Source organism: Panicum virgatum, chromosome 3N, assembly GCF_016808335.1.
Source record: "Panicum virgatum strain AP13 chromosome 3N, P.virgatum_v5, whole genome shotgun sequence".
Taxonomy (NCBI): domain Eukaryota; kingdom Viridiplantae; phylum Streptophyta; class Magnoliopsida; order Poales; family Poaceae; genus Panicum; species Panicum virgatum.
Genome location: NC_053147.1, coordinates 12,260,875 through 12,276,325, shown reverse-complemented (window position 1 = coordinate 12,276,325; position 15,451 = coordinate 12,260,875). Strand labels below are relative to the sequence as shown.

General features: G+C 43.7%; 2 protein-coding genes across 2 annotated transcripts; one reads left to right on the top strand and one right to left on the bottom strand.

The window, feature by feature from the left end:
• Window positions 1-6,749: 6,749 nt before the first annotated feature.
• On the bottom strand, window positions 6,750-7,410 carry LOC120664334. The gene has a single exon (XM_039943498.1). The coding sequence runs from the start codon at window positions 7,294-7,296 to the stop codon at window positions 7,051-7,053; it is 246 nt and encodes an 81-aa protein (XP_039799432.1). The 5' UTR covers window positions 7,297-7,410; the 3' UTR covers window positions 6,750-7,050.
• A 3,026-nt stretch (window positions 7,411-10,436) lies between these two features.
• On the top strand, window positions 10,437-14,875 carry LOC120664333 (derlin-1). The gene is made up of 7 exons (XM_039943497.1): window positions 10,437-10,628; window positions 12,524-12,659; window positions 13,453-13,526; window positions 13,640-13,733; window positions 13,826-13,954; window positions 14,063-14,223; window positions 14,353-14,875. Exons 1-7 carry the CDS (start codon window positions 10,612-10,614, stop codon window positions 14,465-14,467), a joined length of 726 nt encoding a protein of 241 aa, XP_039799431.1. The 5' UTR covers window positions 10,437-10,611; the 3' UTR covers window positions 14,468-14,875.
• Window positions 14,876-15,451: the final 576 nt, after the last annotated feature.

Sequence of the window (15,451 nt, the reverse complement as noted above, 5' to 3'; positions counted from 1 at the left end):
ACTTTATAAGATTTCCCGTCACATCAAATCTTTAAACGTATGCATGAAGTATTAAATATAGATAAACAAAATAAATAATTACACAATTTATCTATAATTTACGAGACGAATCTTTTGATCATCTATTGTAGAAATAATGATGCTTCAAGAAATGTGCAAACCTTCATTGGCTTCAACACTGGCCATAATATCGAAATAATTGATAGTCCTAATTGATCGCTTGTTGGCATTTTTTCTTAGCCTTCTAATCATCTATCATATTAAGATACCTTTTGCTCCACCATTCTCTGTCTTTCGCCCTCCGCCGCTCGACCAGAGACAATTCTGGAAGAACTATCACATGGTTCGAAAAACATAAGAACTTTAGTGAATTGATACTATGCATATGATCTAGCTATAATATGAATAATTAACAATACCATTTGCTCTATATAGAGTGCTCCTATCTTCCATTGGAATTGTTTGGAAAATATCATTGCGATGCAACCATGAATCATCAAAATCATTCGTAGTTCTCTCGTTTAACTCAGAAGTATAACTCAAAAGTTAGATGCTCAACAACGCCATTGGACGTATTTGTTTCATTAATCACATGGACAACACCTATATAAGATAAATGCATTTGAGTTAGCAGACACACACTGATGGGTACAATTTTTTTAAAAAATATACATGTTGTGATTCTCCTGTCTAACTCAGAAGTCGGTTGCTCAACAACACCATTGGGTGTATCTGTTTCATTAATCAAATGAGCAACACCTACATGTGGTCAATACATTTTGAGTTAGCAGACTCACATACTGATGTGTCAGGTTGTAAAAATTATACCAAGATTCTGTGTATCATTCCAAGTAGCTTCTCTTTCGGCCTTTTTCCGATGATAACTTTCTCGCCTCTTAGCATTCAACTCGACTTTTTCATTAGCTGGCATTCTTGCATATTTCTTCCTAGGATTTTGCCACTTAACTTCTCTTTGCTCGGTGCAATCAACTGAAATTTCAAATGTTACAGTTTATGAATTATGTGCAAAACTAAAATAAAACTATTATAACAAGATCACATGAACATACCATTTGCACAGCTTGGTTATGATGTTGATCATGTGAATGTCTCTTACGACAATTCAAGGTATTTGTGATATCTCCAAATGGTCGACGGCCATCAATTTGCTTCAACCAATCAAAATATGTCACAACAAAAAATAAATAAAGAATAATCTAAGTGCTGGTTAATCAAACGAAGAATCACCTCTGTGAGCAAACGTGTAGGAGGGGGGAGATGTTTAGAGACCAATTATGAATCAAACCTCGAACCTCTATGCTCCCTTCTCGGCGAACAAGGCTGCTGGATCGCGATGACTAGAGCCACCTATGGCGCCAACTAGTGAAGTCTCGCACCTCTGTAAGGATCACCGGGGTGTCCGACCCTAGAGGGGGAGGGGGTGAATAGGGTCGCTAATCGCTTTCTATCCTAGGGCTCAATCTATTTGCATAAGATAAACCTAACACGTCCTACACATGCTAGTTATGACTAAGGTTTATCTATGCTACTCTCTACTTACCCCTAAAAGACTTGCAACCTAGCCAAACCTAATCAAACCAACTAGGAAAGTAAATGTACACAAAATATAGTAAATGCGGAAACGTAATACGGTAAGTAAAGAGGTAAGTGCAAGAGGGATGCACACTCCCGAGTAGACACGGTCATGTAACGTGGTTCGGCACAAACGCCTACGTCCACGGGACACCGAGGCTCTTCCGATCACCGTCTTGCACTACGCCACCAAGGCGATGCCGGCAAGCAAAGGCAAGTGCCCACAAGACACCGAGTCTCGTGCACCGCCACCGTCTCTCTCGGTCACCCGGCCGAAATCCACTACGGAGCTTCTCCACCAAGGAGGGGGTCTCCTCTTCCCCCGCACAAAGTGTCGTTGCCACTTCACACCAAGTCGGAGGGTCACACGACGGATCACAAGGATTGCTTGCCGCAGCAAGACTTCTCTCAAGCTTGCTCTCTCAAGAACTAAGCCTAAACAAGCACTAAGCACTCTCACAAGTGTGCTTAAGCCTATATGATGTACAATGAAGTTCTATGGTGGTTGGAGATGATCTTTGGCTCTTGTATACTTCCTTGGTCTCCAGCACTCTCAAATGAGCCTTGGGGTGGCATATATATAGCACATACTCCCCAAACTAGCCGTTGGAAAAATGCTGACAAAAAGCGCTATCACCGGTTAAACCGATGCTCCCGTTTTTGTCATCACCGGTTTAACCGGTGAGTGCATTTTCCAACTATCCGTTATACTTCAACGGCTACCTCAATTGACCGACGTAATCAACCGATGCAGCGTCGGTTTAACCGGTGAGTGTAGTTGCTGAAAAACTAACTCTCTGGACAACTGCACCGACGTTCACCAAGACCCAATTGTCGGTTTAACCGGTGTATAGAATTTTCTCTGTCTTCATCTGTCAATGCACCGACGTATGCAATTTCTTTAGCGTCGGTTCAACCGGTGTAAAACCCTAGCCTGGTGTACTCCAAGTCAATGCACCGACGAGTGTAAAACACCCAACGCCGGTTAATCCGGTGCCAAACCCTAGCCCGCAGGCCTTCTCTGTGATTGCACCGGTGAGTTCATTTTGCCCTACGTCGGTTTAACCGGTGATAGCAAAATGCCTCTGTTTTGATTTCTTTGACTTGGATTTCTTCACGGTCTCTTCATTTCTTGTCCTTTGGACCGAAGAGGTTTCAGGGCGCTGCCCTGAGACCCGCGAGGGGCGGCCCTTCGGGCCTAGCTACGCCTATCTTCTCTTTGTCATCACTTGAACCTAAAAGCCTGGGAATGTTCATCTTAACAATCATATTAGTCCAAGTATTGTGTGTGTCATCAATCGCCAAAACATTATATTGAAATATGGCATGAGTGGCCATTTTCGCTACAACCTCAATGGCACCCTTCTCGGTGGATAGGGGCACCGGTGGCGATGATCAACCAAACGTGCAGGAGGGTGCTGGTGCCTGCAGCTCAACCCCACACGGCGAGCAGGCGGGCAGTCAGAAACGCGGCAGAGCGCGGCAACGTGGAGCAGATGGAGCACTCCAAGCAGGCGAGGCCACGACTGCGACGAAGTAGCTGAACGAGCAGGTGTGCAATCAAGAATACGGTAGCGTGCAGCAACATGAGGCAGATGGACATCGTCGAGGAGGCGAGGCGGTGACGTGCAAGCACGCCGAGTAGATGGGTAGGCAGCGCGTGGTGACGTGCGACAAGAGCGGCGGAGGAACGGGCGGGCATGCAGCGTGCCGAGCAGCTGGCACCCAGCATGTGGTGCTGTGCGATGAAATCGGCGGCCAGAATGGGACGGGACAATCGGCAGAGGAACGTGACCGTGATCTCCTTTGCTTTCAGAAAATCAACGATCCTTTCTTCTTTACTTCCAAAAAATCAGCGATCCTCTCTCATTTACTTCAAAAAAAATAGCAGCCCCAGAAATCAGCGATCATCTCTTTTTTTACTTCCAAAAAAATCAGGGATCCTCTCTCATTTTTCTTCCAAAAAACAGCATTCTCTCTCTTTTTACTTAAAAGAACAGCATCCCCAAAAATCAGCGATCCTCTCTATTTTTACTTAAAAAAACAGCATCCTCTCTTTTTTTACTTCCAAAAAAAATAGTGGTGGGTATGATAATCAGGGATCCACTCTCTTTTACTTCCAAAAAAAGCAGCATCCTTAAAATCAGCGATCCTCTCTCTTTTTACTTTCAAAAAACAACATTCTCTCTCCTTTTACTTCCAAAAAAACAGCGGTGGGTATGGTAAAACTTTTGGTGAAAAAAATAAGGCTTTTGGGTAGAAACATTTTCTATCTATCAAAAAATGGGACTTCACTCCTTTCATCAAAACTTTTGGCATGACAAATGAGACCTCCGTGAAAGATACGGTGGGTCTAAATTTAGTGAGAAAGGTTTCAAATGTTTAACTTTATAGTATAGACTAACGACAGCATGAGATCGAGAGTCGAGACCGGGACACTCATCCGGATGATAATGCAAAGAAACAGCCAAACACACAGGGGCCGTTTAGTTAGCGGAAAGTTTCGGCCTGGCCCGAAAAATTTCGGGTTTCAGCCTATTCGGCAGTTCGCGAACTAAACGGGCTGAATTCGGTCCAGTGAAAAATTTCGCCCACCGCCGGCCTGCTACAGCGACCCAGCGAACAAAGATGTTGCGTGTGTGCATAGCTGTTGCATGGTCGCCGGTTTGCCAAACAAAGTGTGCATGCAAGCATTTAATGCAGCTGTTGGTGAGACCCAAAAAAATTTTTGGAAACCAAACGCCTTCTGGACTAAGCCCTTATTTAGTTGCAAAATTTTTTAGAATTTTGATATTATAGTATTTTCGTTTGTATTTGGTAATTATTATCCGATCATGAGTTAACTAGACTCAAAAGATTCGTCTCGCAAATTACAGACAAACTGTGTAATTAATTATTTTGTTTAGCTACATTTAATACTTCATGCCTGCGTTAAAAAATTCGATGTGATGGGAAATCTTGTAAAGTTTTAGAATTTTAGATGCAACTAAACAAGGCCTAACCCCTTGTTTAGATGCACCCAAAATTTCAAAACTTTATAAGATTTCCCGTCACATCAAATCTTTAAACGTATCCATAAAGTATTAAATATAGATAAACAAAATAACTAATTACACAATTTATCTATAATTTACAAGACGAATCTTTTGAGCCTAGTTAACTCATGGTGGGACAATAATTATTAAATACAAACGAAAGTGCTACAGTACTTTACATCCAAAACTTTGCACATCTAAACAAAGTCTAAGAACCAAAAAAAATTTGGTTTCCGCAGGGAACATCTGACAGCCCAAATTTTTTTTCCCAACATTCAAATTTTTTGCCAACATCTAAACAGCCCCACAGTTTCTTCATTCAAGGCTTTTGACTTTCACCGCATGAAGCCACAGCAGTCACCGCGTCGTCGTCCCCGTTGTGCGGGCAGGAAAAGCACGCGGAGCTCTGTGTTCGACTTGCAATTTTGGGGCCCCAGACCACCTCGCCGACTCTCCGTCAGTCCGTCTCCTCCACGGCTTTTTCCCGGCCCTTCACGAGCTGCGCTGCTCGCTGCGGCTGCCATGCTGCAGAGCAGGAGCAGAGATGACATGCCAGATTGACAGTCCATGCCACGCCTTGCACTTGTTTGATTCGCGTTATAATTGTAGCATGATAAGAATAGTAATAACTTTGACCATTAATTACGGTGTCAAATAAAGTCAGTTTACAAAATCAACTTCAGAACTCCGCGTCAGTGACCTTGAAGAATCTAATGAGGTATTTGACTGTGCGATTAGAGGATGATTACTGTAGCAAATCATCGATTAATTACCATTATTAGATTTATTGTAAATAGATTTTATTTAGTATTTCATACATATGAGATTTTCTTCTCGAAAAACGTACACGCTAGTTTTGTTGCCAATCCAAACAGACTCGCTGCTGGAGTGAAGCACATCATCGGCAGCACGGAACTCTTGCCACTCTTTTTTTTTAGGGCAATTCTCGCAACTCTGTGGAGCTAGCGAAATGAGTGTGGTTCAGGGAAAATGTCTCCCTTGATTCCGGGCCCATGGTCCATGGGCCGAAAATGTGTGCTCCAAGCCAAGCGGGCGCGGCCGTGGAGCAGAGTTGTTTGTTTCTAACATGGGCTTTTCATTTTGGCAAATGACAAAATAGAGTAGTTTCTGATGCACCATCTATCTATTTTTTATAATATGTCGCTCAAAAAAAAATCTATCTATTTTTTATATAAAATACATTTTTTATTAACTACAAGTAGTGTTACATCAGCTGAAACAAAAATTGAAGCCTGCTCCCAGATCAAGCAAATCTCATGAAAATTTTGCAGCACGGCGACCTTGATTCATTGCTAGTTTCCATGCCACGGACCTGACTTGAAGTGTGGTAGCACCTTTCAATTCATACCGCTTCATCTGTAAAAGATCTTACAGAGCAACATGTCTGTCCAGGTTATCCATACTAGCTACGATTAAAAAAATGGCTGTATTGTGGATAGACTCTGAATGGGGACAAATCGCCTTTTGTTAGGTCAGATGAAAGGGGGCCATGCCCATCTCATTGAAAAAAAATATAGTGATGATGGATGATTTTCAGACGCTAGTGGTGGACAACGATCAGTGAAAGCGACTCCTTGCAACAGTGAATCACAGAATGAATCACAGAATGCTGCAGAGAATGGGCCTGGTTACTGAATTGCTCATGGTTCCGTGCAATTGCGAGCAGATATGGGACTAGGAGAGTTGAAATGTGCTATCCTGTTCTGTTGGCATCACGAATTTGAGAGAAGTTTTGAGCTGGAACTGTTCTGCTGGGATATTCATCGTTTGGTCCATGATCAGAACTGCCAGTGCCTGCAGAGAAATGTCTGCATAATCTGAACATGGCATGGGTGACAACAGATCTCTTGGGAAAACTTGCACGGTCATCGCTATGGCGTGCCAGATAAACATTGCAATCTCACCCTCAAAAATAAAAAGATAAACTTTGCAATATCTCCCTTTCTTTCCTTGTTGTCTGCTTCAGTTACAGATGTGCCAGCTGCAAATTTCCTTTGTAACTGGTCTCATCTGAAACCGTCTTCAATTTCGCAGTCCACCTGGAGATCATGAACAAACGTAAAAGAGTAAAAGCCCATAGCAGGGGCTGAACTGAAGTGATTCCGAGCAAACAAGAGCCGCAGACGCAATCAGGCCAACGATTTTGGAAATGAAATCAGTCTATCCAATCAGAGAATTCAGACACAAGTCTAGGACAGACGAGGCGAGATGGTATCTACAGACCCTGCACGGCCCGTCGATCGCCCACTGGCTCCCCGCTACACGCTCACGAACACGACGCCTAGACCCACCACAAGATTATTCGACACGAGAACCGGACAGCGACTGGAATCACACTGGAATAGGGACTTGCTTGCTGGCGACCGATCGGACGGGGCGGGCGGAGGCCGAGGCCGGGGCCCTACTCGTCGTCGTCGTCCTTCTTGGCGGCGTTGGGGCCTCCCTTGGCGGCGCGGGCGGCGTTGTTCTTGGAGTTGGAGATGAGGTCGAGGTCCTCGTCGGCGTAGCCATCGGCGCCCTCCCAGGTGAACTTGCCGCCGCGGCCGCCCTTCTTGGGGTCGCCGCTCATGCCGGAGGCCGACTTGCGGTCGCTGCGGTAGTCCGCGGAGGCCTTGTTCGGGTTCCGGCTCTTCTTGGCGCCGTCCATGGCTGCTGCTCCGATCGCTGGCTGCTCTGCAACTGCGAGAGAGAGGAGGGGGATGGGATTGGAAACTGCTCTGTGGGAATTGGGGCGCTGCTTGTTTTGGGGATCGGGTTTCTGGGGGCTCCATTTATAGACGGGGAAAGGAGCAGGCGGAGGGGCTGTTTGGGTTTTGGGGATGATTGGGGGTTGCTCGGTCAAGATGCTGATAAACCCCGGCAACGTGCAGGTGCAGGAGAAGATAAACGCTGTGTTCGCTTGGCTTGTCAGCCAACCAACCAACAATACTGTTATTTAATGACAAATCAGCATAAGCCACAGCCAAGCAAACACAGCAAAAGTTTTCAGATCTTTTGCTTGGTCACATGATCAAGACAGTACGTATAGAAGAAAACGGGAGTGATTGTTTTTGCCTTTTCGATCTGGGCTTTGATGTAGCCTGGGTTACATTATTAGTCCAAAGTACATGTAAAAATTTGGTTCAATTTAGTTAATGTTGCAAGCCAGAAGAAATAGAGGGAGGAAACCATAAACTGATGGGGTGGGTGGGGCCTGGGGGGGAGGGGTTAACAACATTTTACATGAGTTTGAAAAATGTGCAAAAAAAAATCTACAGTTGTTGAAGGAGGGCATTTGGTTTCCAAAAGCGAGGCCAATTGATCAAAAGTAAACGTATCACGCCCAACTAACTGGTAAGGTGATGTTTCATTTTTCATTGCCACTGTATTATTAATATCGATACAAGTTTTCCAAACACACAACGATCATAGTTTAAGGTCTTTAGCGAGACATATAAGATAATGAATCCTATATTTTTATCCCTACTACTACTATGTCCGGAGAACGAGTCGGATGAAAAAAATTGAGACAATTAACTTCGTTACCCCGTTTCTCGTCCTCGGCACAAAAGAAAAAAGAAACAAAAAAAAGAAGAGAAGAAAGAAATGAGGGAGAAATCTCCATTGTTGCTTGGGCGCTACGAACGTTTGCAGCCTGCCTTTTTGTCGTTACACAGACCCGTGTAGCAGCGTCCCTATCAGCTTACTTGGGCCTTACGAACGCTATAAACCCGGTTGGCAATGGCAATTCAAAGCGTGGCATGATGAGTCTGACTCGGCACACGAATGAACCAACCGATTTTTCTGCAAATGCACATCTTGTCCTGGTGGCGATAAAAAGAAGTCCCTTTCTTTGGGTTTGTCTTGGTCCCGGTAGGGTGGGACGGAGCGAGGAAACAGACGGGGAGGAGGCGCACACAGAGACGTCTGGTCCGCCTCCTTGGCCGCCTCGACGAGGGAGGGATGGGTACGGCCGCCGGTACGGGTGAGAAAGGGGACATGGTTTCTTGTTGGACTTGGGGGCCGTTTCGTTCCCAAACCAAATTTTTTTGATGTCACATTAACAATTTGACTAGGTGTCGGGAAGATTTTTCGGACATTAATTAAAAAACTAATTTCAGAACTCATCTGAAAATCGCGAGACAAATCTTTTGAGGCCTTTGACCGCATCATTAGCACATGTGGGTTACTGTAGTACTTATGACTAATCATGCACTAATTAGGCTCAAAAGATTCGTCTCGTCGTGTACATCCAAACTGTGCAATTAGTTTTATTGTTTAACTACATTTAGTGCTCCATATATATGTCCAAAGGGGGAAGACACAAATTTCAAGGTGAAAATTTTTGGGAACTAAACGCCCCCTTGGATTGGATCCAGCCGGGCTCGGGTTGTTGCTACGCTGCCGCCGCGCCAGCCGCCCCATGCCTGCTCAGGGTTTTAATTTTCGATCGGTCTCCGGTAACCGCCGGGTTCAGGTACCGGTATACTGGTCCGGTTTGGCCGGTTACCAGTTGGAAACGGTGGAATTCAAATTTGAATTCAAATGGCGCAGTTCAACCGGTTTGTACCGGTATACCGGCCGGTTTGACTGGTAACCGGTCAAATTCAATTTTTTTTTCTTTTTTGGTTTAAATTCAAATGCCTGCAAAGTATACTAAATAAATGTTTGTATAACATATTTTAGTCTAAATGAACCCTCCAACCCTCTTTTGTACTACTTTTACATTGTATTTGTATACTTTTGTATGCACGTTTTTTTGTTTAACTTCAAATCCCTGCAAATTATACTAAATGAATGAATTTTTGAGAAAATTTGACACCATTAGATTATCGCACCTTGAAGTATTTTTAAAAAAAAATTTAAATTTTTTTTATTTTTTTAAATTTAAATTTAAATTTTGAATTTGGATCGGTTTGGTACCGGCTCAAACCAGAACCGGTCAAATCAGACCGATTCCCACCGGTTAGGTCAACCTGCCTGGGGCCGGACGGCTCGGGAGCTTTGGATAAGGTCAGGCCGGCAGGTGGGCAGAGAATCACCGGCAGGGCACATGGCACTACGGTCTGCAGGACAAGCGAGGACGACGGGCGGGCGGATCAAATCATAACTGAAAATATGTGGTCGCGTCACGCGCGCTCGTCACGTGGGATGCGATTGTTCTGCGATTCCACCGGCCTTATCGCCAGTATACTGATACCGGCGATGGCGAGGCCAAAATCTTCGTACAAGAATTACCCCTTGTCCAGATGGCTTCAAAATTCTAAAATTTTATAAAATTTTCTGTCACATCAAATCTTTGAACACATACATGAAGTATTAAATATAGCCAAATAAAATAATTAATTACACAATTTATCTATAATTTGCGAGACGAATCTTTAGAGCCTATTTAACTCATGACGGAATAATAATTATTAAATACAAACAAAAATGCTACAGTATTTTACAGCCAAAATTTTATGCATTTAAACAAAAGATTACTCGTCTGTGTTCCAATCTTTGTATCTGTATGTATTATGCGGTATTACCTATACCTATACCTAGTACTACTCGAGTGAATTTTGCAGTTTTTCTTTCCAAAAAATAATATTAAAAAAAATTGATTTTCCTGGTACCGTCCGATCAACTGATCCAACAGCCCGCCCCTTACCGAAAAAAAAAACTGATCCAACAGCCCAAGTCCACTGCCACGTCACCGGGCCACCTCAGCACCAAGCCGCGCAACCCGGCCAATCGCCTGCGCCCAGGCGCGTGCACCTACGTGTCACGGTGTCAGAGACACCTGATCCGTCCGACCCGAAATCGACGGTCCACCTCGCTTCTTTCCCTCTGGAAGTTTCGCGCAGCGACCTCTGCTCTGGTCTTCTTCCTCCTCCCAACCTTCGAACGAACAGCCGAGAAAAAGGAAGCGGAGCAGCCGACGCGAGACCAGGACCAGGGCGATAGGTAATCGAGTTCTCGGATCGGTCGACGCGACGAGATGTCTTCGCCAGCCGAGTGAGTTCCCGTCGAATCTCTCAGCTGTTTCATCTGACTCTGAGCTCAAATCTCAGATGTGTAAAGCGTAGATGTGGTATTGTAGACCGTGTGGTTTCAGATATGTGATGGAATTTCAGCTAAAATCGTTCCTAAAGGTAGTCTGATTTTATTATTTTGATCAGATAGGGAGGGTTTGTACTGGAGTTGTGATAGTACAAGGCTATGGGCGTGGATTCCTTGGTGACAGTATGGGCACTTAGGGTTCGGACTGGGAATTGCGTTGGCGGGATTTGGGCTGATTGGACGGTGTTTTTCGTTTACTCTGATCGTTGTGCAGCTGAAGCGTTGTGGACGTAAGCTTGTTAGTGCGAGTTTAAGGCTTCAAGCTGTGTAAAGATGAATGCTTACGAGTGGTGGGTCTTTGAATTTGGATGCAGAACTGATGTCCCCTTGGCTTTACTCCGTGAAAAAATACGGTTGCTAAACTTATTGGTTTGCGAATTGATTCTAATGAGGCTCCATTTCCATGGAGTTGGAGCCAAATGTTTTATGTTAGCCTCAACCTCCTTGAATTTTTTTTTTGGATGGTTGTGTGATCGGCGGCAAACTCTAATACTTGATGCTTGTGTGATTGTGTATGTGATGTCAAACTTTAATGCTTACAAATTATTTCATCTTGATTAGTAATACGATACTTCGCACTTGGGACTTAGTGTCTTTGCCGACGGATATGGATATCTGAATCATGGTTCTTTGGTTCCAAAGGAAGGCCAGTAGTGTGCATCACCTGCAATGTGGAACTAGTTTAGAAAGCAGTAATGCTCTTGCACTATGTGGACTTCAAAAATTTACGAAAGGGTGTGGTTTATCTTTCACCTTATTAAATCTATTTGTTGGGAACCTGTTGCTGACAATATAATTGCTTGAAGACTATGGTTAGATGATACCTGATACTGATAATATGAGGTACAGACTCATCCAATCGAAAACTGACTTGGTTAAAGCAATCTGTGCTGAGAGTTAGAATATATAGATTTGCTCTTCAAAAGCTGTTACCATTTTGTACTAGTTTGTAACGGGCGAACTTGTTTGGCTGCTTCTCAGACAATGTAGCTGTTAGCTTTTCTGAACTTTCTTCTCTTCGTTTGTTAACTGAGACCTGGGGTATTGGTATGGGATTTGGTGTTGCCACCAGTTTCAGGCCTACTTTGAACTGACTATGTTTAGCACTCCTTCCTTACCGTTCATAATGCGTATGTGACCAAATGCGATAATTATGGAGGTTACTACCTCCATTTTGTTTTGAACATATACAATCTCTAATGCGCACCCTTTCATCTTTATTTTTTTTTATACTTGGCATAGTATGTAAGAACTCTGTAAAGAATCTAAATTCAGTAAATCTGAATAAATTTATTTGTATTGGGCAATTTGCTTATATTTTTCTGGCAGAGAGACAATAAATGCGGGGAAAGAGGGAACATGATTAAATTTGCACGAAACATTGGTATTACTAAACGAGATTAGAAAACTGTATGCATTATTGTCAGAAATGGAGGAAGTACTATTGCTGTAAGGGCTTTGCACTTGCGCTGACCACATGGAATTACTGTCATCTCATTTATTTAGATTTTCCTGTAAGGTAGATAGCATATGCCCCTGTGATAAACATTGGTCCATTTTAATATAGCATGGTACGAGCCTGTCATAATCAGCACAAGTAATTCCATGTAATGAAAACGTGGTAAGGGCAAACATGGTACGAGCCTGTCGTAATCAACATTGTAATGAAAAATTCTGAATGATTGACTGAACTTTTGTATGTTTTTACAGTTATGAACTGTCCAGTGACCAGTAGTTTGCTAGTTTTGCTCTTTATCTTGCATGGTCACTTACTCAATTGCCTATTTCAGGTACTACAATTCACTTCCACCTATAAGCAAGGCATATGGGACATTGTGTTTCTTTACCACCGTCCTGTTTCATCTCCACATACTGAACCCAGAATTTATTTACTTGTATTACCCCTTTGTGTTCAAGAAGTTTGAGGTTAGCTTCTGTTTTCTGTTTCCCTTTTCCTTATATCAATTGCACCACATTTGTACAGTTTCACATTCTTCAGTTTTGCCTGCAAAAGTTTGTAAGTCTGCATGGGAGGGATGTTGCTGCCAGTGTATATCATAAGTTCATAACAGTTGCAACATACTGATTTTTTTATAGAAGAGTAGGGGAGGAGGGCCCTACTGAATAATTATAATTAAGCATATGTGTATACAAAAGGTGTACAAAATCAAGGATACATGGGAAAACACACATTTCGAAGCAAACTTACAAGATTATCAATTACCTAGCCTTTATAATTAAATGAAGCCTAGGAAAAAGACATGGCTCACTTTTTCTTTAAGAGAACCATGTCAGAAGTTAACCTTACCTTCAATCAATGTTTGTTGGGAGGAACTTCCTTTGCATGGAAACATCCCAAAGTTACTAGTTCCTTAAGATTTAATGCTTTTCCATGGCAGCCGTACCTAGAAAGTTGTAACACTGAACGACAATCAAGTCACAGCAACTTACTAAACTGGCAATCAAAGAATAAATGATCCCTTCTAAATTATCACCTCTGCATAGTGTACAGTACACACTATCCAGAATTTAGGTTGGGGAGGATAAGGAATTAAGGATTTATTGTTCCTCAATTTGCATTATCTGTTGCGGCATCTCTCTCTGCTGTATGTTCTATAAAACGGATCAGAGTATCTTCTTATCAATTTAATCTGCGGTGCAGTCTGTTGTCTGCTTATATCTTATCCTTTTTTTAAAAGAATTTTTTTGGGCCTTACAGATATGGAGGTTATTTACAAATTTCTTTTTTCTGGGCCCGTTTTCCATCAACTTTGGTATTCGTTTTCTGATGATGTAAGTTCAAGTTTTTTCAGAACACCAATTATTGAACAGGTTACTTCAACAATATTATCAATATTTAGCTTGCAGCAGTTGTTTGAAATTGATTTACTTATTTTGGCATATAGAGCAAGGTATGGTGTGCAGTTGGAAAAGGGGGCGTTCGAAAAGCGCACTGCTGATTTCTTGTGGATGATGATATTTGGTGCCATCTCACTACTGGTCAGTGGCTGTTCTTTACCTTCTCCATTCAATTAGCTAATACCAAAAGACAACTATTAAACCTGCATATGATTGTTTATTGCTTGAATCAGGTACTGTCAGCTATTCCCCTATTTAAGCTTCCGTTCTTGGGAATACCTATGGTCAGCATGCTTCTATATGTCTGGAGCCGAGAGTATCCAAATGCTCAGATAAATATGTATGGTCTCGTCCAATTGAGGGTATGCAACATCACTGTACTATTGAGTCCTTTGCCTATCTTTATGTTGCACAATCAATGTAGTAGCCATTACAGACCTGGCAATTTGATGGTACTCTCTTCCTTGCAGTCTTTTTATCTTCCATGGGCTATGCTTGGATTGGATGTGATATTTGGCTCACCATTACTGCCTGGCTTTATGGGTATCATAGTTGGACATCTATACTACTTCCTTGCAGTTTTGCACCCGCTAGCCACCGGAAAGAATTACCTGAAGACTCCGAAATGGGTGTATCCTTTTACACAGTCCTGGCCAAATAATTCAATCTTAGTTTGAGGATAGCTACGTCAATCCCTGTGCTATTCCTACTTTGTTATTAAATGTTTTTTTTTTGTCTCCTTAACCTGTGGCACCTGCAGACACAGCATCGTTGCTCGATTCAGAATAGGTGTGCAGGCAAACGCTCCGGTCCGACCAGCAGCCAACGCTGGTACCGGTGCCTTCAGAGGAAGAAGCTATAGACTCAATCAATAGATTGACCTGGATAGCGCGTCGTATAATGTGATGTGATGCTGTTGGGACTGCAATGTAGAAGCAGAGCTCCCAGCTCGGGACTGTCAACAAGTTTTAAGGGTTGCTCACTTAGGGGCTCTAGAAAAATCTGGGCTTGTTACACTTGCACGGAATGGAGAATCTTTCGAGTGCTGATTTAGTTCCTGAAAATTATCCGCTTCCATGTTCTACACATAGAATTAACTGTGCACTCGCCTGGTTTTTGTTGGAGAATACTACTACATCTATTTGGGCCGAGCTGTCTTGTTCTGTCGCCCACCCGGGCCAAGAAATATGAGGCTGCTTAGGCCCATGTCTGTGTATTCCCGTCGGGCGTGATGGAACTTGTGCTGACAACTTGTTACGTGGATTTTATTGTCTCCTCGGTTCCTTAAATTACAGCATAATAATCTGCACGGTCTACAGCATTTGACTTGCGTTTTACTATCTATAAAAACATATAATTTCAAAATAGAAACAAATGCATGCTTTCAATGTTTCTTTTATAACGAGTCTTGTAACATGAACGTTAATGTGGCGGCCGTCTGGACTTACAAGTGCTATTGAGATTTGTGCAAACTTCAGCCAATCAGCCAGTAAAGGGGATGATTAAGCACTTGGCCAACCATACGGGGGGCGTCTATTCCTCGCTCGCGCGAGATCGCGCCGAGCTGTCGCAGCTACACTCTGCCCTCCGCTCCCCCGCCTTCCTCCGCCTCTCAGGCTCCGGCGCCGCCCTCGGCACCTCCGCCGCCGCCTTCCCTAACCGAGCTCGCTGCCGCGCGCCGCCGCCTTCTCCTCGCCTCCGCCGCCGGCTCCGCCCACCGGTTGTCCGCCCCCCCCCCCCGGCCGGCGGCGCTTCCGCGCCGTCGAGCCCTCCGCCGGTCGATCCGCCGCCACCGCCTGGCCGCCCCCCCAACCCCTCCTCTATGGCCGGCGGCCTTGGAGCCGCCCCGCCCCCAGCAA

Bases quoted from the DNA above. Each gene is read 5' to 3' on its own strand.
- LOC120664334 (XM_039943498.1), bottom strand. From the start codon at position 7,296: ATGGACGGCGCCAAGAAGAGCCGGAACCCGAACAAGGCCTCCGCGGAC.
- LOC120664333 (XM_039943497.1), top strand. The intron at 13,527-13,639 runs GTAAGTTCAAGT...TTTGGCATATAG, and splicing joins GGTATTCGTTTTCTGATGAT to AGCAAGGTATGGTGTGCAGT. The intron at 13,734-13,825 runs GTCAGTGGCTGT...TGCTTGAATCAG, and splicing joins TTGGTGCCATCTCACTACTG to GTACTGTCAGCTATTCCCCT.